This window comes from Varroa destructor, unplaced genomic scaffold, assembly GCF_002443255.2.
Source record: "Varroa destructor unplaced genomic scaffold, Vdes_3.0 BEIS01000003.1, whole genome shotgun sequence".
Taxonomy (NCBI): domain Eukaryota; kingdom Metazoa; phylum Arthropoda; class Arachnida; order Mesostigmata; family Varroidae; genus Varroa; species Varroa destructor.
Window position 1 is genome coordinate 51,258,648 of NW_019211456.1, and position 27,240 is coordinate 51,285,887.

Here is a 27,240-nt window from a genome sequence, read left to right on the forward strand (position 1 = left end):
CCTTTTTATACAAAAGTTCCGTTTTATTTAAACTAAAGTTAGACAGTGATTTGGCGATATCCTAACAATATCAGTAAAGGGAATATTTTATGTCTAAGCAATATGTTATGGCGTCTTGTTAAAGCATAGTTTAGAGATTGATGGATTTTTGTTCTGTAGAAATGCATTTTTCCTTTCGTCATAACAGAGCCTTTCACACTATATTGCTATTAGTATTCGTTTTTGTATGTAGGTCAATTCTGGCACATGATGCCCATATCTGGGTCATTGGACGTTGGCACTCAATATAAGAGAATAGCCTTTGCTACTAATAGTGAAATTAGAAAAAATCCTTGGTAAAATGTTTGCCTAATATGATCACTAGCGAGGGCCTTACGACGAATGGAATTTTATATGAACTATTGGAATCTTACATGTCTATTTCTCGAGAAAGGCCATGAGCGTAGTAAGCCTTGGGATGATAAGAACATTTTAATAGGCACTTCAGTAAAAGCTGATTCCTCTTATGCTTACCTAAAGAAGAATGAAAAGTCAAGTACGAAATTTAAACCATCGAGCTTTACTTTTATAATTTTTGTGTATAAAACGGGAATCTTGCTTATGAGCATTGGCATAAAACGGTGGTTCAATGTATCTGTAAAATCAAATAACCTTTTATTATCTATTCGTCACTTTATCGAACACAGCTATTACTATATGTAGTTTTATAAAACAGTTTGTTTACATAGGAACCATAGAGGTAGCGTTGAGAGCTGCCGCCATTCCTTTTTCATATGTTTGTGGCGTTAAAGAGCCTCGATAAGTTTTATTCTCTTTTTAGATCTCTAATGGCAAAGGAGGAGACATCGCGGTAATGAAATAGCAATTTGCTAATACAAACTCTCCGATGTTTTCGAAAATCTCAGTAAACGGGATTCTAATGATGAGTGAATTGTAAGAAAATTTTATTCCGACTCCGCTCCCATCGAAAAAAAAAGTATAACGATAAGCAGTACGATGTTGTCATCAACGTACGACTTTCTTTTATACATTTCCAAACATTGTATTAAATAAGAAATATTCTAATTCCCTATTTGTAGGCATTCGTTTCAGGGGGCACATCTTCTCAGATGTCGATAGAACTTTCATTCTCGTTGTCATATTTCTGTAAAGCCGAAAGTACTTTATGTCCACAAAAAGGTAGCTGCTAGTAAAGCACTTACTTTTTTGCTCGTATGTTTCCTTTATCTCTCAGGTGTATTTAGTTTTTTTAATTCGAAATTATTCACCACTTTATTTTATGGGCAGTAAAGAAGTGAGAACAAGTGCAGGCACAGCATGCATTTGAGGTTGTCTTTGACCAGTCGTCGGTCGGCATAGCATTTCTATAAATAAGATTGGCATCTAGTTGTGAGATATACAGTTCCGTGAACATCAAAAAACATCGGCAAGATAGTTCAATCTGATAGAGTGAGCATACATCCTAAGGTCGTTTCACTGGGTTCTAGAAGATCCTTGCCAAGTGCATCATCGATGAGATAGGACATGCTGAAACGAGAACGGGCTATCTTTTTTTGCTCAAGGTCACTTCGCAGAATCTGCTTGAATTTAGTCCTTTTAAGAATCTGTATGAGAGCCTTACGACCCGTTTCAAGATGCCGCACGTAGTCACCAACACCCGGAATACTTAGCCAATACGAGCCTAAGATGTAGATACATAATAGTATTGAAAAGCCCTTAGAATTAAGTTATATAACTATCATAGAATCCAAGTCGCATAAATTTTATATTCTCATATATATTCATGTGTACCAACTGTAAGCGAGAGCGGCGTTCCGTGACGGTCTAAAATAATTAGGATGGATGGAAATTTCAAGTATGAACATGCAGTATAAAAATCATGCGTTAGCTACCTGGATAAAAGAAAAGGCATCTGAACGCGTTGTCCAGTTAATGTATTGACAGGAAAAAGTAATCTGAAAAACTTGTGCTACTTTTGTTATACCATTACTCACCTACAATCGTCCTCAATGACAGAACTCCCATGCGGATAAGATCCGACACCTGTCTTTCTGAGAAGTCATGCTTTTCCAGCTGTTCCCGAGTGAACACTATATAAAAATGAGTTTTCAAGCAGTTTAAAAATCTCTTCATGAGTGACTGATCCTTGGCTGATGATAAACAATGTTCTTGGTATTCCTGTGAAGCAATACGGTTAAACAGAACGTTGTTACGGGTTTTGATTGTTTTTCTGTAAGTAAAGGTAACAAGCTTTTGATGTAAATTTTCAATACATATATATATATATATATGCTGCCCGATAATTTGAGTATAATGCAAAACCTTTACTGAAGATAATAAAAAACAGTGTCTTTTCATTTATTACCTCGAAATCGACGAGTGCAGTTTCATCTTCCGCGTCACCCATTTGAACTGCTCGGAGACGTCCACTCTCTATAAGCTGTTCTACGCGACGGTCCACTAATGTTCTGTTAGTGAAGTGTGCGTATAATTGATGCTGGAGGACAACGGCTAAAGGGAAGTCCTGTTTGCAAATACAGCGGTTTATGTATTCATCTCGAAGTCGAAGTAGGACAATATCCACGTCGAAGCGGGCTCTCTTTGCCCCTGTTCTCCCCCATATGGAGGACATTGTAAAACTTTTAAATAAACAGTCATATAGTTATTTGGTTATCTCAATGTAAGCATTAATGCGTATACGTTCTTAAAAAAAAAAGGAAAATTTTGAGAGAAATCAGGAAGGACTACGCTATTTTAGAAACCTACCGAGAAGTTAGATGCATAGCGCTCTCAGATAAGCTGCCTTTTTTGTTTGTATTGACTAATCCAGCAGAATATACTTAATTTCTACACAAAAATCACAAGAGAGATGCCTATTAGAAATCTACCAACTACAGAGTCTTTTTTTGGAAAATATTTATAAGCCTATGGAGATACTAAGTACGTAGATCTACTTAACAACTTTCACACGTCAGCGAATTATTGCATTCGAAATTCTAGACTTCTACAAGATCTAAATTGAAGACACCCATTGTTAAAATTCGCTTGGCTATTAATCACTGTTTTTTGTCTAATCAGGCACCCATTTTCGTCAATCAAATAAACACCATTTGTTTCAATCCACCCGGCGATCCTCCACTACCACTGGCGAAACGAACGTCTCCGTCATTTCGAACATCAGCTGATAGGGTTATGATTTACACTGGCGTTGGCGATGGCTGATATTTACCGAGCGTGGAAAAACTGCCCCCAACGACCCGTTCGACGCAAATTTCGGATGTATCTGCAATTTAGTTGACAACTTAGTATTTTGAAAGCAGATATCTGCACTAGCAAGTCCAATATCTCCCGGTAGATTCGTTGCCTCTATTGATGTCAAAGTGTGGCAAACAATTTAAAAAGTAGCCTGTTATTAGCCTGTGTAGATCTATGGCGTGGCTAGCTAATCACATGCAATTGTTTTGCCCTCTCCTTCCGGACGTCTCGTCAGTGGCGCGATCCGTACACCAGTTGGATTCAACAGCGCGAGTAAAAGCGGCGGGAGCAGCAGCTACTCATAGCCAGCCGGCTCTACTTTCGACTTATGGCGTTCAGAGAGATTCGCTTCGATTGCCATATAGGTCAGAGTCTGTGAAATACCTGTGTGCTAATCGTGGGTGCTATTATTTCCGTTGTATTAGTAATCTCAAGTCGTTGCGTGAGCTCAGGATAGTTTCTATCGTATACTGAAAACGAAAAGGGTTAAGTGCAACCGCGTTATCGTCGTTAGTCGTCGTTGTCTCGGCACAACTTTATTCTGTAAAATAATTTAGCACCAATGGCTCCCAACGGGGAGGCAAACAAGTATAAGTTCGAAGACACTGGAGTTCTCTACGGGAACTCTTACGAACCGCATGAACAGTACAAGAAAGGCATCAATGCAGTGTTGCTCGGCCCTCCCGGGTCCGGAAAGGGCACTCAGGCACCACGTCTCAAAGCGGAATACAACGTATGCCATCTATCTACCGGTGATCTACTTCGCGCCGAGGTCGCGTCTGGCTCCGTTCTTGGCTCACGATTAAAGACAATCATGTCTGAAGGGAAACTTGTCGAAGACTCACTTGTGGTATCGATGATTGAGAAAAGTTTGGACAAACCAGAATGTCTCAATGGCTTCTTGCTTGACGGTTTCCCTCGCACCGTTAGTCAGGCACAAAAGCTCGATGAGCTACTTGAGCGACGCAAAACTCAGCTGGATTCCGTCATTGATTTCGACATTGACGACAATCTGCTCGTGCGCCGAATCACCGGTCGCCTGGTACACCCGGCCAGCGGGCGAAGCTACCATGAGGAGTTTGCACCACCGAAGGTCACTTTTATTTGACTTTTTAACACTTATCATTAGATCGTTTTTGTGCATTAAAATGTTTGCTACCCGTTCGTTTGACATTCGTATTCTATTTACCCATCATATCACTTTGCCATTGCAGTTCGTTGCACTAGCATAGTAATTATAATAATGTTAGCAAAAGTACTTGGTCGATTCATCCCGTAACTTCATGTTTTGCTATATGATATGATTTCTGTTTAAACAAGGAGATGTATCTATTCCATATCATCGAATTTTACTCACTTGACCTTCTTACAGTTCCTGTTAGCATGCTTTTTATTTTTTTTACTAAAATACATGATTTTATGGAAGAAGTTCAGTACCGTGAGCACGTGCGGCGATCGGGTTTTTCTGTCGGTATACGAGTATCTATTGCTGTCTGTGGAATCTAGCATCATTTATCCATTTAAGACTCTAGGCATGCCGACAAAAGGTTAAATCTAACGCACCATCCAAGGCTATCAAGCGCAGTTAGGAGCACCTGTTGTCTGGAAAATACGATACAAATTAAAAAGTAAAGCATGTGAAAATTCTGAGTACTTTTAATCAAACAAAAAGTAGCGAAACGTATATTATCTTTCTTCTTCGATTCATTTTATTCTATGGATGCTGCATTCTGCAGCAGCGAGCGAAATATCCACAGCCATTATGTACTCGGCTTACGCTTTACTCTGTAGACGTTACGAAGGCCATAGGTAGGCGGGAGTAGACATACTTTAAGTCTCGTTGGGACAAGCCAGCGTCCGAAGTAACGCTGAACACCAGCATCGGACATCAACTCAAAATATTTATATAGGTACGTGGGAAATTTGTAATAGTAGTGCTAGCTGACAGTGTTAAGGTAACAAAAAAACATTCATATTATATTATTTACTGATGTACGTTTGACGGAAAGTACGCTGTTGTTAAATACCCGCAAAAATATATTTTTTGTCATAGAAAATTGCTTATCTAACGTTGCGTTGACTACTGTTAAATAAATTGTCTCTAGCAGCTGATGTCTAGCAACTTAGAGACGCAATGTAGTCTTGGCGTCGGGGAAAATAGTCGGAAGAAGGACTGATATCCAATCGAGGGAAAATTGAATATCGACCGCTTTTTTGCTTAACAAGCACTTTCTTCACTATCAACGATCATGAACGGCAGTCTTTTGCACGTCACCTAACGACGGCAAGTATTATATTCGAGTAGTGTGCCGCTTAAATGCACAGGCGTACTTCAGATAAATATTACTGGTGCTGTACTATGAAAACGCCTTCACTACATACGATAAATAAATTATTTTAGATCGCCTACTATAGATATTATATTGTTAGCCAGCTAGGATCTACTGGGCTGGCAGAAATTTGATGATAATTTGAGAATCTTTACTATATGAGGAGCCAATCTTAATATCCATACCGTATCCTGGGCATCCCTTGTTCCTACAGCTAACTCCGATCGTATCCGATTTATGATTACGATTGTGTCACCTTCATAAGGAATTCGAGTTGAAGTCAATCTATCATCTTAGAAGGTCTTGGCTTTACTCGTGATGCGGGTCACGTTTTTGTTATAATTTGTATATTTTATCTATTCAAAACAGCATATATATATAAGAGAAGATGGGTACGAATTCCGGGAGATCTCATAATAGCTTCTGCTTAATATTTACAACTAAGGAATATTCTGCGTTGTATTTTTACACTTAAATTGGCGAACCTATATAAAATATTAGAGCTTTTTAATGGATCATTGAATATTTCATAAAGAAAAAAAACTTTTTGTTTGTCCTTTTTATTTCGCCGCCATTATCACATGAATCAGGTAATCTAACGAGCGAACCGAGAGCTAAAAAGCTCTTAGGTTGCTGTACAGGCTTGCCCAACAATCACAACAATTATGATTATTTTTGAGGGTAGTTTTAATCCGATTATAGTGAAAACTATAATTAAAAGTTTGTATCTGAGAGAACTTTTTTTTTCAAAAAAATACTGTTCTGAAGACTTGAATTGCGCTCGCTAGTTGGTAACGCTGTCGAGTTTGCCATATTTCTTCCATACTAGTCGCAGAAACGCCATTAAATTCTCTAAAATATTTGGAGATCACATACTAAGAAAAATCATATTCGTAAATTGTTGTTTTTAATTAATGCGAATGTGATTACAATGTAACAGTATAGCTCAAGTTGTTAATACATGTTCAAGGAACACGGGACTGCGCAATCGTTCGTTTCTATTTTCTCTGTATGCGAGTACCACAGTGTGATTATCTCAACGATGAAGCATAGCAGCTGCTATTTAGGTTCGCCATGTCGCTAAAATAGGACGTGTGTGAACTGGTCCGAAGGAGCAATGTCGACCGGTCGCGTGAAGGTCGCACTTTCGAGAATGAGCTTCCACTTGCTCAGGCGTGCGCTTAAAACTTTCACAAAAACGATGAATATTAACGTTACCTAAGTGAAACGAGAGAAGTTATTCGAAGCAAACTCTGGGGAGCGACAGACCCGTTGTATATGTTTAGTATACAGCAGAGCAAATAGAGAGGTAAAACTGGACAGCCTGACTCTTCCGGGTTATTTCTTTAACGCATTCTGTATTTTAGTGAGGTCGACAGGCGGAAAAATTAAAAAAATTTAAGCCGTGCAACAAAAAAAAATTGAATCATATAGGCATAAGGCAGCAGGTTCCAATTATAAATTTCTTATTTCAATTACCAATATTTAATCGATAGTAATCAGACTGTAACATATGCTTACAAATGGCGACAGTTTATTCCCGCCCGCGACAGTCCCGCAAATTACAGGTAGATATAGGTACACATAGAAGTCCTATTCGCCTTCGAGTGTTCCTTGCTTACCATCAAGCTGGATTAGCGAATTAATGCGTGAAAATAACAAAAACAATCGGTTGATCTTGCGTTTTCTTGCCAACGTGTTCTTCAAAATTTAAGCTCTAATGTAACCATCATCGAAAAACGACTCTGTGGAAATAATGCATAATTACATAAGGACATTTGAAGTGACACGTGTCTTCAGTGAAAGTTTACGAGGTCTAGACACGTTCTAAATGCAGTTAAGTAGGCAATTGTGCCGGTAGTGATTTAATTTTCAAACGTATTAATCAAAACATGTAGTTACAATTTAATAATGAACAAAAACACACAGTCTAATTTACACAGTACCAGTTACATTTTCAACGTAATCCAGGTAGCGAACACAGCATTGAAATTGTAATAATGATTTATAATAATTCAGATGTATTGCAAAATTAGGTACAAATCAAATGAGTTTGGTGCAATAACTACACAATTTTTTTTAAATGTTAGACAAGGACAAAGGGTACGGTTTAGGACCACTAAGCGTGAAAAGCCAATCGAAAGAAATTGTTGGACAGGACAGTAGTTCTGTCAAAGGGCGAGTTTGCAATAGTTGATTCAAGCTATTTCTGGTATCAGCTCGCCAAAGTACCAAATACTACCAAATCAGAGTTATATAAGTTGCTTTATAAAGCAATTCATTTGTGTCGATTTTTTTTCGATGGCAGCACAAATTCACGACCAAATTTACATTCGATATCCTTGTTCCATATAGGAATAGCTAACACTATATGTTTTATCAATGATATTGTTATCATCGGGATCGACATAATACACCTTTGGAGTTCATATAATGAATCTACCACACCACAGGCCCTTAAGCTTTAAATTATAACATATAAGTAGAATAAGTAAACTTGTGACGGCAATCAACAAGAGAGTAACTAGCCGATAGCAATAATCAAACAATCAGTTAACTATACTAGTAGGATTTCTCGATATTAAGCCATGTGTCATACTGTGTATATTGCCCGTAGGTTCCTCGAGTTGAGTACCAGTTAGAGACGCAAACAAACTGATATTGAGAGTTTTTACGTCAAATTATAGCCGGCGACCTAATTGCCTGCTGCCTTATAGGCATGACGTCTCAACGTGTTAACACAACAGTCCCTGGTTGGGTTGCATCACAGTCGAATCGCGATTGTACCTAATAGCTATGGTATGGGAACGCCGCTTTCTAATAACAGCTACAGACGCAGTCCTCCGGTTCACTTCATGCCCCTGAGCACACAATTGTTGAGTGCTCAGGGGTGAGAAGATTTACAGTTTCAGCAAAATCCATTAATAATAATTATGAGGTCACGTGTTTCACGCTTCACTAGCCTCTTTCCTATAGCACAGCGTACAATACATGAACAAGTTATGACTTCTATGGATCGCGTTTATAACATAATAACGCGTTGTACCTGCATGCGCGAATGCGCATTTGCTTAAGGGACAAAGCATAAATACGATTCAGAGGTATTTAGCATATAAGATAGAAAGTTATCTTATTTCTATCACGCGATCTGGTTGTCACTCACACACTAATATTAAAAGATCAGTCAAAGCTTTTGGCTTTTTAAAGACAGTTTATATTTATTGGAATATATTTAATATATAGAAGATATAGGCGGCTGCAGTCAACTAAGGCTCTTGCATGTAGTTCAAATTCGTTTATCCAAATTCAACCTTGATTACATGAAATTGTCGAGCTTTTAAGGACAGATGGGTTTAGTCCTTCTAATGTTCTTCCCAAGGGATTTACGCGGCTATGCCGTATAGAACATGATTATCTTTTATTCGCCATTCAATGAAGGGTCTTAATATCAATTGTGACGTGGTGACGTACCGCCAAAAGTAAAAAAAATCTCATTATTTCTGTGGACCCAAGCAATATCGCTAAGTACACATACAACGTATGAAAAGGCTTTTTATCAGTTTATGTAAGTGAATTTCAACGAAGCCTTGGTTAGTACTGGGCTAACAAAGTGATCATGCATCTTTATTTGTATGTCAGCACTTCGAGCTTAAAGCTTATGCGTAGATTTTCGGAAGGTGGCGAAATCATCAAGCTATAATAGCTAAATATTATATCTACTATATATACCCACATATCGAGAGCTTCATACGGTTTTCCTACAAGTATGGGTGGGTAAAAACTAGCGTGCGCTGTTGTGACCTAATTATTAATACTATTCTTATCGTTGTCGTTCATTGCGGCCTAGCCGGTACACCAGGCTGCAATTGCCTGCTGTTGTGCTGTGTACTATCTGCCGTATTGAGGAAAAGGCAAAAAGTTCCATCTCCTTTTTTGTAATTAAGTAAAATCCTTGTGAAAACGCTTCATACGACAAACTTTTTTTCTAACCTTAAAGTAATCTGGCATTCATATGTAGGGGTTGCTGTTTCATCCATCTTTACTTCGAGGCTTGGTTGAATGACATATTGCTCGGTGCACTCCACCAGTGTAATGCATTGCTGCCGTAATCATATGAACATGTGAGCATCTATCAACTTACCGAAACTGGCACTAGAAAGGTTAAGGTACGAACGTGAGTTGGCAAAAACATCAGCTCCATGTACATGATTTCACCTGCGCTTTAGGCAGATCAGGTTGCCAGTTTTCTCTAGCACGATAGGTTACCATGTTTATTGTTTTACAACTACAAGCATATTATGGTTTATATGCAATTGTCTGGAGCACGTTGCGTTTTCATGGTTTCTACTTAATGCAAAAACTGTGCATTATTATAGGACGTCCTCTTGTTCATTCATATCCATTACGCTATAATTCCTGCCTGACATAGATGAATATAGTGAAGTTGATCGTATTTTATATGCGTATATTCCACATTTATTGATTATAAATATTAATTGCCCATAAAGAATTTCTGTGCTTGACCATCGGTACCAATGATCAAAAAGGTTTCGTTGTCGTCTTTGACTCGAAGACCTCCGGGTGCCAACTATTGCTCTAAGAGTGGAAAGCTTTTTGCGGCGATTCGGCCCCCTTCTGACTGAGTTTTTTTTTTATTTGGTCAGAAAATAGCTTTTGTGCGGATAGCCAACCCGTATCGTGTTTCGGGTATTTCTATAGGTTTGGTCAACCGCAAATTTTGTCGCTGCTACGAACCTTTTAGAAACTACGCCGTTAATCGGGTAATGATAATACACGTCTTATTTCTGATAGAGTTATAATTATACGGCAGAAGACGGAGGGCAATGCCCTTACTGGGCATGTATCTCAACAAAGATTGAGAGGCAGTGAAAAATCCAAAAGTAAAAATCATTTTTTTTATTTATTATTATTATATACAAAAAAATATTTGCATAGTGGTACTGGACAAGCGAAGCAATGTTTCGAAAGAACGGAAGCCATCTGATCGAATGGCTGCAAGCACGGTAGTACGAGAAGTGTGCAATGTGTTTAGGTCCACAGCCCATTCGGCTTTACTTGACGTTTGCAAAGACTGAGACAAGTAACAAGATGATCTTGGATAGCGTCCTGCGTATATATGGAATCCGGATTATGAGCAAAGAATAAAATAATAAATCTGATGTTATAAATAAGTGGTGCGGTTCGTAATGAACCTATTTCTATTCACAGTTTTATTTGTTACAGTTCTCCATCGTGGGTTTGGGTAGACAATTTTATTCTTATTGCGTATATCTTGTAATTACTGATCGAGATTGAAGGAAGTGGCGGTAAAATTTTATCGGCTGATGAAAAAGGGCGCTAAGTAATGTGTGCGCCTGTCCGTATCAGTACTAATTTCTTATGCCTGTTACAATAATAATTCGTATATTTATCGGGCCATCTGTATTTGGTAATGATCACAACCTCCTGGGATAATATCTTTTGGATAATATCCTCCTGGGGTAATTTCTAATCACGTTTCATCTTTAACTACATAATCTTGCCCACCTTATTGGAAACGCCTGTGTATGTATACTATTGGACGCTGTAAGAAAGAAATAGTTTTGCTTTAGGGTGGGAAGTAAGTTATGATCTTCAAAGGCTATTTTGATCGCAACTATAAGCCTATAACATGTAGATTGCGTTCAAAATAAATTGACGGAAGTAATTACAAATATGCATGTGACTCTATGGCTTTTCTTTGCTGTTAATACCTGATAAATTTCCGTTAATCAGAGCAGTATGGTGCTTCTTGAAGACACTACCATATACATATACAAATGTTATCGAATTAATATGTTATTTTAGACACGAATTTCTCTGATGTTAATTTTGATATCAATGAAATCTCATAAAGATTTCTTTTCCTCGAAAGATTTACGGAATAATTGTTTTAAATGAAAGCCGGAGCACTGAACTTGTCGACTTGCGTGCCTTCGTTTCGTGCCAAACGCATTTTCTGCTTTTCAGCTGTGACGTAAGCTAAACACTAACAAAATTTTTAGTTTATAAAATGGGAAAAGGGTTCCTCTCAATTAACAATTGAATATGAATGATAAATTGCAGGAACCGATGAAGGACGACATAACGGGAGAGCCGCTGGTTCGCCGATCAGACGACAATGTTGACGCTCTTAAGACCCGTTTAGCTTCGTATCACGCTAAAACATCGCCGCTTATTGATTATTATCGACGCACCGGTATTCATTTTCGTGTGGATGCCGCGCAGAAATCCGATAAGGTATTCAGCGATATCCTGTCTGCATTCGAAAGCGCACGTCGACGGGCTTCCGAAATCATGAATTCTGGCCGATGAGATTTTGTCTCTTACGCTCATTTCTAAGTACTCTTCATTATGACGAGACTCACGATAAAAAGAAAATGGCCTTATTCATTCATTCTGAACGGGTCTGACCGCCGGGTGCGGCCAAGTACTATAGGGGCAAGCCCAAGAATACGTGCGTAAATTATGACGTGGAACGCAATCGTACAAATCTGTTGAAAGGCAAGAAAACAACTTCAACCGGCTTCCCCAACTCCATGTTCCGTATATTCATCGCAAAAAAATAAACGAGTAACTCTATAGCCAGACATGACTTAGAGTTGCTGTCCAGCGCTTATGTACTGCTAACACGGACTTGTAAACAAATATTGAAAACGTTTGGAAGTGAGGATCGTGTAGAGAAACCAATTTAGTGACGTTAGTAGTCGAGTAGGTTGCGAAAAATCTATTACAGTGATGATAATGTCGTGCAAGCGAATAGTATAAAATTTATTCAGTTCAAGCTAGGAGGGAGCGACAAGGAACGATGCATTTGGAGTTAAATGACTCAAAGTAGCCATATTTTTTTTTACAACTTTTTCTATTAATGCGTACAAATAAATTGTTGCTCCGAGGTGTGTTCAGCGATGGATGTGATAATCAGAAAAGATCTATAAAATCAAATAAACATTTTGTCAAGGAGTAACGTTTACTATAGGGATTAAAAAGATATATTTTTACGGTCAGACGAAGCGAAGCTAATTCTCGTTCACTTACGACATCGTGTAGGCATGTTTAAAATGTTTCTTCAAGTACGCTTTCCCTTTATAAGTGTTATAAAGTACTTTTGTCCTTTAGTGTTGGTTAAGCTGGACTTGGTACTTACATATACTAAGTTACCTTCAAAGGCCGACGGAATCGATTGTTTGTTCTTTTATGCTAGTTTATACATATATTTTTTCTATTTCTGCTGCTTGACACACTACAGTGAAACCGTATTTACTCTAATGATTTGGGATTTCACTTTTCACTATAAAAATAGATCAATTCTTCTCTTCGAAAAATGTATTGCCGCAACAAAAAAGACTCAAGAACCATTCGTCAGTAAATAATTTCTAACTTCTAACGGCGTAGTTAAATAACGTGACCGATTATATGTTGTGTCCCACTAATATTAAAAGTTCAAGGTAAACAAAAGCACATGAAGATGACCTGCAATATTTTAGTGACATTAAAGAGAACATGATGAATTGTTAGTCTAATGAAAGAGACAGATGTGAATGGCTGCCGCATTGGGTGCTCAAAATGTGATCTTCAGTTTGCGTTCGATGTTAAAAGTTAGCCAGGAATGACGCGCTTTCTTGGAAATAATATTAAACTAGTAATCGGAGTTGCTGGAAAGAGCGCAAAGAAGAGGATAGTTGTAAAGTTGGTAAAAAATCCTGGGCGAGAATATTACCTAACTGGAAAACTGTCGCTGGCTATTTTGTTACATAGACAGGGGAAAGGTTCGTTGAAAATAAATGCGAAGAAAAGATTTTAAAATATATAGGCTTGTCTTAATATAATGTAAACGCACATGGTTAGTATAACTATTGTATAGGACTAGAGCTGGTATTAATATCGCGTTGTTATCAATCACCAGATTTCTTAAAATGCTAAGCTAAAAGTTAGTCTTTAGATAGGACGCTTTTGAGGTAATTGCCAATTACCTGCTTGATACACGGTTAAGTCGAATACGATCAGCATCTGCCAGACGGAAGCGCTAAACTCGCTTATTATGAAAAAAACTTGTTGCAAGAAAATTTACCAAGAGTCAGGTTCATATATTTCGCTAGTATCAATATTATATAAAAGGTTACATAAAGTGCCTAGTGCAAGGTAAGTGAGAAACATGTTTACATCAGCAGTCGCGCGGTCCTCGTAGTTTATCATGTTCATAAATCTCCGCTTTGTTTGTTATGTGACAAAAACTGATAGAATTCGGCTCTTAGAACCGAGTAAAAATGTGTTATGTTTTGTATAGAAAATACGATTCACAGCGCAACAATTCATAAACACTGACCACGTTCCCGATATATGTAACGATTTCAGTAACAGCATATAAAGCGTTATAGCCTTTTTCTTAGAGCATCTAATCAAACTGTAAACTACAAAAATCATGTATAGTGAAAAAAAAAAACTATGTTTAAAGGACAAGTACCTTTGAAAGACTATTGCCGAAAATATTATATTTGATTGAACGCCAAATCCATCTATAAGTTTTTTACTTGGCTTATTGCACGTCTCTTTCATAACTATCCCCCCACTTGTCAAGTAGCGATGCTTTATCTTGCTTTTTTTAATAAAAGGGTTTCGGTTTACTGCTAGATATATTGATCACTTATACAGATAAAAGCTATTAAATTTAGAAGATAATAATATCACACCGTTGCCATTACTGCCTGTAGCTTCTGTTCAATGAACCTGTCACGCAATCCAATCGCCTAAGACGTTCGTGTAGTGCACATGCCAGCATAGTCAGCGTTATATCTTTTTTCTGGGGTAATTTTGGGTTCTTTTTTCCAGCAGTTCACCCAAGTCAATCAAAGAATCTTATCAAAGACACGGTGAGGTACGTGTGCGTATTTCTTGCAGAAACTTTAATAGAGAACTTTTAAGAACTTTGGTATTTGACTAACTGGATGGCATCTTTCGATACACTACGGAGAAATACAGTGTTCGGCTACTTTATTAACAGAAGGATATATAGACTTGGCGCCGGAGGGATAACTTTAGAGATTCTTGCTGTAGAATAAATATATATATATATATATATATATTGAATCCACTTGTAATAATATGTTGGGCTAGCATTAAAATGACGCGATGAATATGCGAAGGGATAAAACGAATTGAACTCGGTATACGCAAAGTTTACTGAACTCTTTTTTAGGCATTTATCAGTAGTGGTATTATATCTAGACGCGATTAAGCAGACGTTGATACCTTGATGAAAAAGATTATACCCGAAGCGCCCTCCTTTAGTAAAGTCAGCGTCTCTTCACAGCTACTTTATCTGTTTCGTACCGAAATTGGTTGGTCACGGTGTGTACCAGTTTGCAAAACCTTTATCTGGATCTCATTTGTATTAGATTTGTTCCGAAATCAGGGCTATGTCATGATATCCAATTTTGCAATGCCAGAGTATTCATAAGATCAACGAAACTCTACGTTACAATTTTTTTTTAATTTAACTAATCTCCATTCCCTAGCAAAAGTTTGTACTAGCATTCATAGTTTTTTGGATTCTTAAAGATCTAGACAAACTACAGTTCGGTGGTAAGAAATTCTTCTCTGCCTGCGAACATAAGAGAGTATTGGCGACAGGTGTACAACTGCTAATAATGGCCATTACTATATTTTATTAAATTTAGCAACAACTAATAGTCCTATTTATGAGCATGTATAATTATTGCATCAAGAAATTAATGTGACATACATCCACAACTCTAGTTGCTAAGCAACTTCAATATAAAAGTTGTAGAAATTATTCCAACTCGGCTAGCGCATTGTATTACTGTGGTCGGTATGGTCTCTTTAGCTATATTGTTTTCTAATTTCTCCACGATCCTATTTTTCAGTGGTAAACATGATAAAAATAATTAGATGAAAAATAATTAGTAAATGCATATGTACCATAGATTGGATTTTTGCCAAAAGTAGATAAGAATCAGGTCCTCACAGCAAGACTTTGATAAACTTATTGACGTTCTCATGAAACATTGTATATCATTTGATATTTATATTAAGCATCTCGCATTAAGCATCATTCACTTGTAAAATAAAGGTACAAAAACAAGGCACTTTTTTATTCACATATTCAATAAGCAATTGATTTCTACTGTTTGCTACAAACACTTTGGAATAAATTGTTTGTGTTTTTTTCGTGTTTTATTTCTATAGTATGATAAGATCATACTATCATCATAAAATCATACCCATCATGTACTATCCTATTGCTATTTTTTTTTTGTTACTCTAGCGGCAAAAAGGAGGCAGTGTTTCTGGAGGCAAATGATTCCTTTAATGTTGCAACTGGTATAGGTTTTTACATTTATCATCATAGTTGCTTGTGCCTCTAAACGTGTGGAGGCATTCTTACTGATGCGATTATTGTACAAGTCATGCTTTTGTAAAATTACGTAAGTAAGTTCATGGTCTTGGGAAGAATGTATCTTTTTGTGTATATAAACGAGTAATGTCATTTCGTCTTACATCGTTGACTGAAGACATTTCAATTAGACGGAAAGCATCAGATTCGCTAGTAGAAAAATGTATATCTTGTATATACAAATACCAACTTGCATTCAGGTTGCCTGCACAAATATAAGGTCCACTTAGGCTTTTGCTTGCACTTTGCGATTGTGCCCATGGACATTCACTAGGGTCTCAGATATAAGCAGTCTATATAAGTCTATAAGCACAGATAAATAAGGTAAGCTTCTTAAGTCGAATACAAATCGTAATGAGGATCTTTAATTGGGTTAAATTAACGTGTTTAACTAAAAGGTTCATTAACACTTAATAAAAGCACAAAATTGTCGTATTAGTTTTTTTAAAACCTATTTTACAGACGACATGCCCGTGTATAAGGGAAGCTTTTGTTGTGCACAAACAAACAATTTCATTCACACTCTGCGATATTCGCTAGATAAATCGATTACTTAAATCACAAGGATGTCCTTTTGTAGCCTCTGTCAAAAGCAGACAGTCAACTGACATATACTCTGCCCGACAGCTTTCATAACTTCTGTGGAATACAGACGTCTGAGTATTATGGACCACGAGTAATGGTAGGTCTCAGAATAGCTTTTGTCAAGAATTTTCATAATGCTTCGAATGGACGGTAATCGTCCATAAAAGTTTAGAGTGGTCTTTGCTCCAAAAGAGAAATCACTTTGGCCAGTCGTATGTCTCTGAAAAGGTTTTGAAAGTTTGGATAGGCTTTCATTTTGTCGTTAATCCTTATGTGTACTATTTTCATTCGCTGCTAGTAAAGCCGATTTTCAAAACCAAGAGCGCCAACTTTATACTGTTTGGGATATATAAATACATGCGTCCATTTGACCCGCAAATAATCCATTGGAATTGAGTCATGTTGTGCTTTCTGATTTCTTGTTGTATCAATTCTCCTTGTCCATCCCACGCAATAATCATAAACGCTTACTCGAATCTCTCGAATTGTCGCAACGCGAATACGTGGCTTCCATAAATAACATAATCATACATTTTTCACATGCTCAACGTAAATAAGTTTATAAAAGTACTGTTTAAAAACAGACATGATAGTTGTCTTATTTTCTTATCGAAGGAAAAGAATACGAACTGCCTAAACTTTTAAGTTTTTATTTCTAATATTTCCCACTATTTTTGCTCTGTGAAGAAGTTCTCGGATTCACCTTTTAGGTACAGCAGCAAGGACTTGCCCTCACTAAATAAGTCTAGCCGGGTTAGGTCTCTCTGGAATTTCTGGGGTTTCTCCAATAGACCTATGAAACGGCACGGTAACTGTTTTTGAAGTGTAGAAATTATATTTAAACAACGATGAAATTTTAATGGGCTTTTTAGCGCAGAAACTATTCAAAGTCAACAAAGATCAATGTTTATTTATTGTTAGACATGCTGGAATGAGATAATCTGCTTTATGTTTGTATTTTTTGCATAGACAGAATTGTATTGTTTCGTCACCAACTTGGGTTGCGTTTAATGATTTCAGTTCTTCTTGGGATTTTTCATTTGGCAAATGCTTACCACAGTTCAATTGTCTCAGACTTTTTATAAGCGTATGTTGGTAAATGGACTTTTCTTCAATCAATATATTTTTTTACTCTATTCGAGCTAAGTAAGTTTCATAGTTGACAAACAAGGGAAAAGGGTGCTTGATATATAGCGACGACATCAACATTTGTATGCATGAGAAAATAATCGGTAAAAAGTAGTGATATAACATGCTCTGTCGCATTTCAAAGGTTAATTTTAAATCGGCTTTGAATGAGACTCAGCTAGATCTTGCAACTTTCATTGAGATGATCTTCAGTTTTTAATCCCAGATTTCAAGATCATCAGAAAAACATCTCTTTTTCTCTTACTTCAATGAAATTTGGAGCTTCCTTGTTTTTACACTAGTCGCATCGTGCTTTTGTCGGATCGTTCACCTACTATGCAGCAAAAAGCAAAATTTTTAGCGCACTTTACGAACAACAAGTTATCAAATCAAGTGTTCTCACTAGCGCGGTACGCCCTGACCACTTCTTCCCGTTCTGTGATCATCAGTTAACGCTCATTTTTGCAGCCAGGACAGAGAGCTTTTTCTTCTTTGAGCTATTGTCTGATGCTTTACTTTTGTGTTGGAAGCTTAATTTCGAAAATAATCTTAATTTAACTGCTTCATTTTGCAAACATATATCAGACTGCGCAAAAGACGGGTAGGCATATATAGTAAGAGAAGCTGGCCGAATTAAATCTATTTTATTGGTATACTTTATCGCTTTCATACAACGATGCAGAATACCGTCCAATAATAAAATAACGCTTGCAACGACATCTCTAAACTTCTGCAGAATTACAAGATACGTACGCGAGTCCAGTTGGCTTACGGATTTAAGTTAAAAATGAACCCACGTTTAATGAACACATGTTTTGAAGCTTTTCTAAGTGCTGTAGGGTGAAATAAATCATGCGTATTAATTTCTAGACGGTGAACGTACTGCCATAGGACGGAGTCCTATGGCAGTACGTTCGAACGGATAAAAACTAGATTAATTTTTTATTTTAGGAAATTTTAACTGCAAGTAATGAAGTTTTAATTGATAAACGCTTTTTTTTTTATCTCCTTACTAAGCTCGTTTTTAATCCCATAGGCAACTTCTAATTAACAAAATAATTTTCAATTGTTCGACGTGTTCAAAGAGAAAAGAAACCATGCAAGGGTTATTCAACCCCCGCATATTTTTTTGCACTTTGAATAAACTTGTGTAGAACTTCTATTTTTTTTATATTATTATTATTTACATATATCTATATTATTATAATATTATATATTATATTCTATCTTGAAGTTAGGTGGTTCGAGAAACCTTTAAATTCTAGCTCCAATTTAATAATTTATTTTATTTATAATGCTGCAGAAGTGTAAAGTATAAAAATCACGTAAAGCACAAAGTATTATATAATAAAGATTTATAACTCGAAACGGATTTTTCATATATCTGCCCTACAACTCGTTAGCGCGAAATGATGCCTAGACATCCTACTGAGTGGAATCACATTAGTCATATAGAAAAATATAAAGGATAACTGGAATTTCTCAATGGTGCGACTTTTACTTATTTCCGGTGTATTAAACTATTTTCAATTTCTAAAAGCATAGTAGCCATCTTAGTTACCTGCTAGCTTCGAAACTAGTGAAGGACCTGCTCTTTGTCCCCTACAGTCGATGCGACTAAGGTAACCTTCAATTGAAGCGATCCAAGTCGTTTTAAGGATTTGTAGGACTAGAGATAATTCGGGAAAAGTAAAGTTTGGCTAAGTCTAAAGGGCACATTCTGTAAAATACGAATTTGTATATTAAAATTCTTTAACCCAAAGTTATTGAATCTGTCGACTTTAGAATAAATATATAGCCAGATCTAGCCTACGAATTAAGCTTTCAGATTAATTGAAGGCCAAGTAAAACTTTTCCAGATCAGTTGCTCATAATAGAAAACAAAGTATAAATATCAGAATCGTGTTTTGATATTGATAAGAATAACTACGGTCCATAATAAATAGAGTATTAATTTTTATTTGAAAATACATCATTAACTTTACCATTTTCGCTCTCTCTTTCCGTCTAGTTAGTAGTATTTGTAATAGTAAATCTTTGTGCACCATGTTCGTGCTGTTTTGTCAATTAGCCTTCCATTTTTCTTACCTGACAACCGTATGTATGATTTTTGAAACACTTAGTAATCTAGCTGAAACGTACTTATTTTGTTCGATATCTCCATCGTAGTTTCTTATGTCGCTTCTTTCGGGCTAACCAAAATCGTTAACGTTACACGTCAATAGCTAAATTATAAACGAACAGCGCATGTTCATTATACATCATTGCACGTGGCTATATCTGTATACCTTCTTTTTTTCTCTACATACACGCCACTTTCTGAGCGAAGAAGTACGTTGCATATTTTCTTACACATCCTGCAGTAGTTCAAATATAAGGCTGTGAGTTTTATATAAATGTATGAATGTATAAGTATATATCAAAAATGCCTTACTCGTTTTTCTCATCTTTAGCTTTGACATCGGCATAGAATATCGTCGCAGTTGTAAATATAGTCACGTTAAATAACACGTAAAAACTTGACTTCCTTCTAAGCTAGATTTGCTTTCTCTAACGTTCTTTCCTAATTAGAACTAACTTTCAAGGTACTTTAGTTTACAATGCCTAAACATTGCTGAGTTTGAACATACACATGTTTGGCTACATTCACTTATAGGGTGGGTGTATCTACGACGAGATGTCGAACGTTCCATCCATCTCCTACACTGGCTCTATTTAAATTTATTTATCACCCCGTCTTTTTTTGCCAAACAACTGCGCAACGTGAGTTTTTTAAACACTGTTTGTTCGTAGAAGGTATTGAACAACATTACCTTAACTCGTTTGAGCTTACCATTATATATGTTCAGTCGGCTAATGTCAGAAGCAGCATAAGGACTTATGATAGTACTAACATCAACAATAGAAATAGTAATAGGAAAATAGATAAATCCATAATTACCAGATACATAAGTATATATATATAAACACTATTACTGTAATGTTATCATTATAACACGGACAATAGGTGACGAGTAAGTAAATGAGCTCGCCGCTATTTTTATCAAACACATTTAGATTAAATAAAGATGCAATTTCTATAGACAAAGATTGTGTCCATCGATAAATAAAAATAGAGAGAATTCTATTCAGAATAATATTTTGAAAGGGACTCACGCCTGTCAGGCCAGTACATTTGCAACAGCAAAAACATCTACTGGTGTTTAATACAGAAGTAGTCCACCTGTAAAAAAAACTACTGTGAGAGAAATGAGAAATGATATGATCAAATTCCAGTTCAGATCTTCGACCAGATTCATGCTGTCATTTTGAACACACAGACTCAAGATCCTAACCGAGAGCGACTGCAGCAATTTTCAAACTTTTTATGTGTGCGTGCAGCTGTATATGTGCATGTAACTTATCAAATGATGGGTAAAAGGGGTGTTGCATAGAAGGCATTGTTGCATTAGAGAAAAAAAGGCAAATAACCAGTCCTGTCATTCCTAGACTGTGCTGTAAACAGTAGAGCATATGTGCTTACATACAGAAAATCCTTCTTACACTAGGAGAGAAGCTCTCATCTAAGCAAGCATGAGATATCCATCTTAATTTGCAGAACCATGCAAACTTCCGGCACTATCGTACATATTTTCCGTTTAATTTCTAGTAGTGATTTCGTCTCACAAGTTTGGTTGAAGAAGACTGACTATGATATGCGAGAGCTTGTCCTTTGATGTCCTTGATGTAAGGCGATACATGCCGGCTTGTCGGTTAGGCTCGAGACGAAGAAGACACCCAACTTGACCCATCTTCGTGTGCAGAATGGCAGCTCCAACAAAATTATCGCCGTTAGGATCTATGTTGGGAATCACCTCATAACCAAAGCCATCCAATTTGGCACGAAGTGCCGCAGAGTCCATCGACTATATAAAAGAAAATCGAAAGAAACGCGTAATGGACTTAAAACATTTAGAACATCTGCTATCTGCGTGTTCAGTAAAATACTATTCGTCTGCTTTATATATCCTCGCTAAGACAGTTATCTTTCAGTCATAGTAGCCCTACTTCCGCTAACAAAGGAATTTTTTTAAGAAGTATGCAAAGTCAGAAACTATGCCTACTTCTGATAGGATGTTTTCCAAACCTGATTCTGAAGCTCGTATGGATTCAACAAATTTAGTAAGTACTAGTTACTGTTACGTGAGTAATATACTGTACACACATCAATCGATAGGATAATGCTTACTTGCGCGGCTTTGAAAACAACTTGTTGCTCCTGAGCGGGACTTCCGAGTGCCTTCCACCGGCAGAAAAAAATATCGGCAGCCATAGATGTTTTCTCAAAGAATTTGTTTGGATAAACAGGAATCTTCATTTGGTGTGTCACGTTCTGCCCGCTGTGCGTGAAATTCAAGTTCAACAGAGGTAGATCTGCTGCCGAAAAGGGTTCTACGATTTCAACTTGCAACTGTTGCTGAACCTATAAATGGCAATTCATTAGCAATATTGAATTTATTGATATTTAACTGATAAGCGAATTCGTTATTCCAACAGAGAGATGTTTTTATTTATTTGTGCACGTCATCAAAGAATAAAATTGATCAGCTACAGAATGTTATAATTGATTATACCTGGTCCTTAGGTCCAATGGTGCTGTCAACAGGATTGCTTTGTATTAAGAGTTTTGGCTCTGATGGTGGGATTACGGTAGCTGTAAAACACTGAAATGGCATAGAGGTTGATTTGTTACCGTAGAACAGGGACACTCGTCCCATGTGGCCACGGTACTCTGCTTTCACTCCAATTTGAATTAGCTCATTTTCGAACAGTACGCCATTGCTTTTGAATATCATCTTCCTAAGGTTTTCCTCGGCGTTTCCCATCGATGTGGACGTTACTGATTTAGCAGGTGCTGGGGCTCCGAATTCGTCGGATAGAAAATCAATGTTCGGATTTTGCTGTTGATCGTTGTCGACAGATTTGACCGGGCTGGTCCCGATTCCGAGAAGGTCGATTTCACTTCCATTAGTGCCATTCGTCCCGCCGTTGGTAGCTACAAGGGACCCAGAGTCGCCGCTGTTTGTAACCGCCTGCAGTATCGGCCTTGTAGCCCTTTCTTTTTCGTTTTCTACGCCAGGAACTGGCTTCTTTTTACGCAACGTAGCAAGAATAGAGCTTTCCCTTTCGGGAAATGGAGGCATCTCTTCAAGAACCGTAGCCAGCACGTCGGAAGATACCTTCTGTGAAAGACTTAGATATTCTGATGTGCGCTGCTGTAGTTCCACATCAGCCGAGCGAGAATTCGAGTCGGCTTGCAACACTGCTTGAATGTCGGGTTTAATTTCCGAAAAGAGATTAATGAACTTCACGAACGTTGTAAGCAATAGGGCCCGTGTGCCCGGGCTACAAAGATGATATTTCGAATGAAGGAGACGGAACTGTACAGCTGGGCTAGACCTGGCGTCGCCAGCAATTAGATTGCCGAACTCGCCAAGAACATATCCGGCTACCTTAACCATGTTCTCGTGACACGCAGAGGCTTGTAAAGCTTCAAAAACGGTCTTGGCAGCATAGCCCTGCACATCTTCCCTGTTAATAACAATTTGAACTACGCGATACCACACTTCCTCGCCCACGTGGTCACCGGCCGTTCGAATTAGTCTCAGAATTACGTCGACGTACCACGTGTAATCGCTAGCATACTTTTCAGCAAGGATAGCGACTTTGAGAACCATCTCTTCTCGTATTGAATAATCGGCTGTCTCAAGATAAGCCAACATCTCGGCAACGATCTCCCTTGCATTACTCTTGTCACACATCGCGTAAAGGAGATCAACAGCTCTCTGGCGGACCGAGACATCACGTTCTGTTTTCAGTGCAACAATAACAGTATCCTGATGCTTCTTGACAGCTTCATGCGAGTACTCGCTTGCCGCTAATAGACACATAGACTCGAGGGCTAGATAACGAAGGTTTGTCTCTCTATGTGCCAGAAACGTACCCAGCTGGTTACAGACGCGAACTAAGAGTGTCGGATCAGACACGGCGCCCATTGAATCCATGTGAATCACGAGCAAGATCGCTTCAAAGAGGACAGCATTTTTGGCATTCGAATGTTGAACTTTCTTCGATTTCGGTGGCTCACTTGCGCGATTAAGAATTGTATCTAGGCACTCGTTTAGACGAGCTCTTAACGTCTGATCTTCTGGTGCCGGGTAGTTCTGCAAAATACGTAACAATTTAATAGCGAGCCAGGGTGCAGGTACAAAATAATATGTATAGTCTTGTAGATCCGTGTGAGCCGCTGCTAGAATACGTTGAAGACGGGATACAGCGATCGGTACTACTGTCTTGTAGTCATCAGGTGATCCCCGAATGAGTGTGTCGAGTAAACTCGCAGCTGACGTTACTACACCCAGATGCGAATCATTTAGCAAATGCACAATTCGATTCACGAGTTCACCCTGCGGTGCTAATGATGGCATAGTTCGACATAGCTTGAGAAAGCACAATGCAGCAGACTGCTTTACCACATCGATCGAGTCAGCACTGACAAGAAGACGTGGAATTTCTGTTCCGAACGCCTCGGCCATCTCCTTCGTTCCGATGTTGGCAATGGTTTGTAGGGCCAACATAACAAAAATCGGATTACGAGATGTGAGATCGTTTTTGATCGATTGGCAGATTAGATTCATCAGCTCGTTATCTGCTGATATAAGCACCTGTCGAATTACAGAGTCCACAATGAATTGAAGAGAAATTTTTTTAGGAAAATGTAACGGCATATTTAGGCAAATTTAGGTAATGTGAATGTGAGTACTTCAGCTAAAAGTTATTTCTGGCATTATATATTAATAGAAACAATCTGAACGAATTAAATAGCTTTTTGTACATTTTATCTACCAAACTACAAGAAGCCAGCTGAACAGTCCGACCAACTCATTTAGAGATACAAAGATTCATACCGATATGAACAGGTAGCCAATCTGCTTTTCCGAGTATTTATTCGAGGCCAGTAAATTGACAGCCTCCATATGTCCAAAGTCAATATCATGACCAAGTAGAAAAATGAATAGCAGCTTACAGACGTATTTCTTTTTCTGGTAACCATCTAACGTCTTGTCACCTGAAGTATAATCAAACGACAAATTTATAACATTTTAGTCTTTATACATTATTGTTCTTAACATTCTATTTTCGGTTGACGTACGCAACTTCACTAGAAACGAAAGAATTATTAATGTAACATGAAATATCTTACGCGGTTGTAACATTGCTTTCACCTGTAAGAAATAGCGTAAGCATATACGTGGGTATTAGGCTATACTGACTCATTCGACACATCATTTAAATAACTAGACAACTGCCTCTCGGATCATAAATATTTAATATTGTAAGGCGTACTATAACTCTGCTCTTCTATACATTGCTGTTAGAATTTCTTACCTTTATACTGTTGCGATCCGCCAAGTTAGTCCAGCGGGGTTAATTAAGTTGGAACGTAAGTAAATTCGATTGACTTGTAATATCCTTTTTTCCTGCATTTCCTTACTGTTTGTCTGCTCTTATACACCGCTTAGTGCTCTCCTTCTCAATAATTCTGTTGCAATTTAGCTGTGGCGTGCATCTAATTTTATGTAGAATACAGGCTCCAAATATGGAGGTTCAATAGGAATAGAGCGAATTCTCAATACTTACTTCGTTTCCCTTTTTCAACGAGATCAAAAGCTACCGAATCAGCCTGAGATAGTTGTGCTGTGCACAACTCTGTAACTAAAAGGATTGTAAAAAAGGGTTTGCAGATCAATGATGAAACCATAGATCTGGAGACCGTGCCCCACCCCGGTCGGCTATCTAAATGTCTATTTTCACTCGTTAGCTAACCGAAAAAATAAGCTATAAGCACCGGACTATTGTCAGACTTCTTGAACATATGTAATTTTACGAGAAACCAGGACTAAGTGGACCATACAAGGAAACAAGACCACCCATTGATTCTCAGCATCATCTCGCCCGGCACCATACACACAGCCAAAATGACATGCTCTTATAGAGATTTGACATCGGTGACAGAAGTAATGTCTTCACGTTAACATAGAGCAATGAAACGAATAAATAGATACGGCTAAACCCAGAATTCAAAACGAATCTGTATCCAAAAAAGTCAATTTATATTTAGTGGAGCCTTATACACCATGGAGCAGCGAAGAGTCACAAAACAATTAACAAGTGCCTATACGTAGCTCATTTGTATTGAGTGAACGAAGCTATCTAGCAGAAGAGACCTGATAAGAGAAACAAAGTCATCCGTTTTCTATAAAAATACCACCTCGCATATGGTGAAGATTCAAAAAACCTAAGTGAGTGCCTGTTTTGCACGTTGCATATTCTTCACGACGAATGAACACTTATTCCGATCACTATTAAATAAAATTCGTAATTGCAAATACGACAGTGGAAAAGGATCTTGAAGCCTGGTTGGAAAAAACACCAGATCTGGAAATTTTTGAAATGGAGTGAATTTTTTGGATTTTGAAAATGGAGTCAATAGATTGGCCTGAAGTATGGCAGAAGGTAGTGACGAATCAAGGTGAGAACCTAGTCAATGAATTTGTTACTAGGATTCGGATCGAAGTACTGCGTTCTTTGTCAGATTAAGAAATCGAATAACTTATGATCTAATTTAATATATACTAATGATCAGTTATTACGCAAATTCTATTGGTTTTACGGGTACGTCGAGTACAGAGAACAGTCGCCACTTGACCAGCCATTAAGACCCACTTCTGTCCATACAATGAATATTCAGTTACTTTCTATCGAAGTCACCAACAAGCTCGTACGTCAATGAGATGTGAACCGGCCAGGTGGAATTCGAATTTTAGTGTTATATCTCTTGATATTATTGGGTGAGACGAAAATTATTACATCCTCAAAGCTATTTTTGCTGCATTCATTAGAGATCAGTACTGATCGATCAGTGCTATGATCCCAGGTGGAAGACGTTAGTATCGAAGGCAGCAGGCGATGCTTTTAACAAAGACGCCTCCTACGTCTAGCTATTAAATAGGCTTTCTCGAGTCGTATTAGAAGAGGTAATGATATGTAGTGAACGGCAGCACATTCGGATTGCACTACAGGAATGACGCTCAGTATCGAGAAGCCAATCGACCGTGTTGCGAAGCCACCCATGATATCTTAGTCGAATCATCTACGATACATTCTATCAAATTGACCTAAGTAACGATTTACTCCAGACAAGTGTTTGCTTGGACCTCCGAACATATACCAAAGAGATGTTATTGAGGCTGGTCCGGTGATACTGCCACGATCCGAACTAAAAGAATAATGTGTTCTTTCACTGGACCAAATAACAAGACAGATTTTTACAGATTTGTTTGCACGATATAGTTAATATTAAGAGCGAACTGCATACAAGGTTAGACTGCAATTTACTCTGTACGTTATTAACGTCTACGCAAGTGTCGCTTAGGCTAAAATCATCAA

At 37.7% G+C, this 27,240-nt stretch overlaps 3 protein-coding genes across 6 annotated transcripts in view; 1 reads left to right on the forward strand and 2 right to left on the reverse strand.

Annotated features, from left to right (window-relative positions):
- Positions 1 to 494: 494 nt before the first annotated feature.
- LOC111247356 (winged helix repair factor 1-like) lies at positions 495 to 3,380 on the reverse strand. 4 transcript variants are annotated; one of them, XM_022798160.2, is made up of 6 exons: positions 3,108 to 3,182; positions 2,767 to 2,847; positions 2,366 to 2,639; positions 1,995 to 2,178; positions 1,460 to 1,681; positions 495 to 634 (listed from the first exon to the last, which is right to left on the reverse strand). In XM_022798160.2, the coding sequence occupies exons 2-6, from the start codon at positions 2,781 to 2,783 to the stop codon at positions 510 to 512; spliced, it is 822 nt and encodes a 273-aa protein (XP_022653895.1). In that variant the 5' UTR covers positions 2,784 to 2,847; positions 3,108 to 3,182; the 3' UTR covers positions 495 to 509. The 4 variants fall into 4 exon arrangements, with proteins under 4 accessions (XP_022653895.1, XP_086838647.1, XP_086838646.1 ...); XM_086982521.1 differs by lacking the exons at positions 2,767 to 2,847; positions 3,108 to 3,182 and adding an exon at positions 3,230 to 3,380; XM_086982520.1 differs by lacking the exon at positions 2,767 to 2,847 and having other exon boundaries at positions 3,108 to 3,244.
- A 138-nt stretch (positions 3,381 to 3,518) lies between these two features.
- Ak2 (Adenylate kinase 2) lies at positions 3,519 to 13,432 on the forward strand. The gene is made up of 2 exons (XM_022798082.2): positions 3,519 to 4,348; positions 11,691 to 13,432. Exons 1-2 carry the CDS (start codon positions 3,818 to 3,820, stop codon positions 11,937 to 11,939), a joined length of 780 nt encoding a protein of 259 aa, XP_022653817.1. The 5' UTR covers positions 3,519 to 3,817; the 3' UTR covers positions 11,940 to 13,432.
- A 6,255-nt stretch (positions 13,433 to 19,687) lies between these two features.
- Positions 19,688 to 27,240, reverse strand: part of LOC111246724 (AP-2 complex subunit alpha-like) — an 11,215-nt gene continuing 3,662 nt past the window's right edge. Inside the window, exons 2-5 of the mRNA XM_022796789.2 lie at positions 24,699 to 24,859; positions 22,365 to 24,455; positions 21,980 to 22,213; positions 19,688 to 21,656 (exon numbers count right to left, since the gene is read on the reverse strand). Coding sequence (XP_022652524.1) covers positions 21,414 to 21,656; positions 21,980 to 22,213; positions 22,365 to 24,455; positions 24,699 to 24,859 — 2,729 coding nt within the window. The 3' untranslated portion in view covers positions 19,688 to 21,413. The remainder of the gene's footprint in view (positions 21,657 to 21,979; positions 22,214 to 22,364; positions 24,456 to 24,698; positions 24,860 to 27,240) is intronic.

Bases quoted from the DNA above. Each gene is read 5' to 3' on its own strand.
- LOC111247356 (XM_022798160.2), bottom strand. The intron at 1,682-1,994 runs GTGAGTAATGGT...TCTACATCTTAG, and splicing joins GTCATTGAGGACGATTGTAG to GCTCGTATTGGCTAAGTATT. The intron at 635-1,459 runs GTATGCTCACTC...TTGATTTTACAG, and splicing joins CAGTGAAACGACCTTAGGAT to ATACATTGAACCACCGTTTT.
- Ak2 (XM_022798082.2), top strand. From the start codon at position 3,818: ATGGCTCCCAACGGGGAGGCAAACAAGTATAAGTTCGAAGACACTGGA. The intron at 4,349-11,690 runs GTCACTTTTATT...GATAAATTGCAG, and splicing joins AGGAGTTTGCACCACCGAAG to GAACCGATGAAGGACGACAT.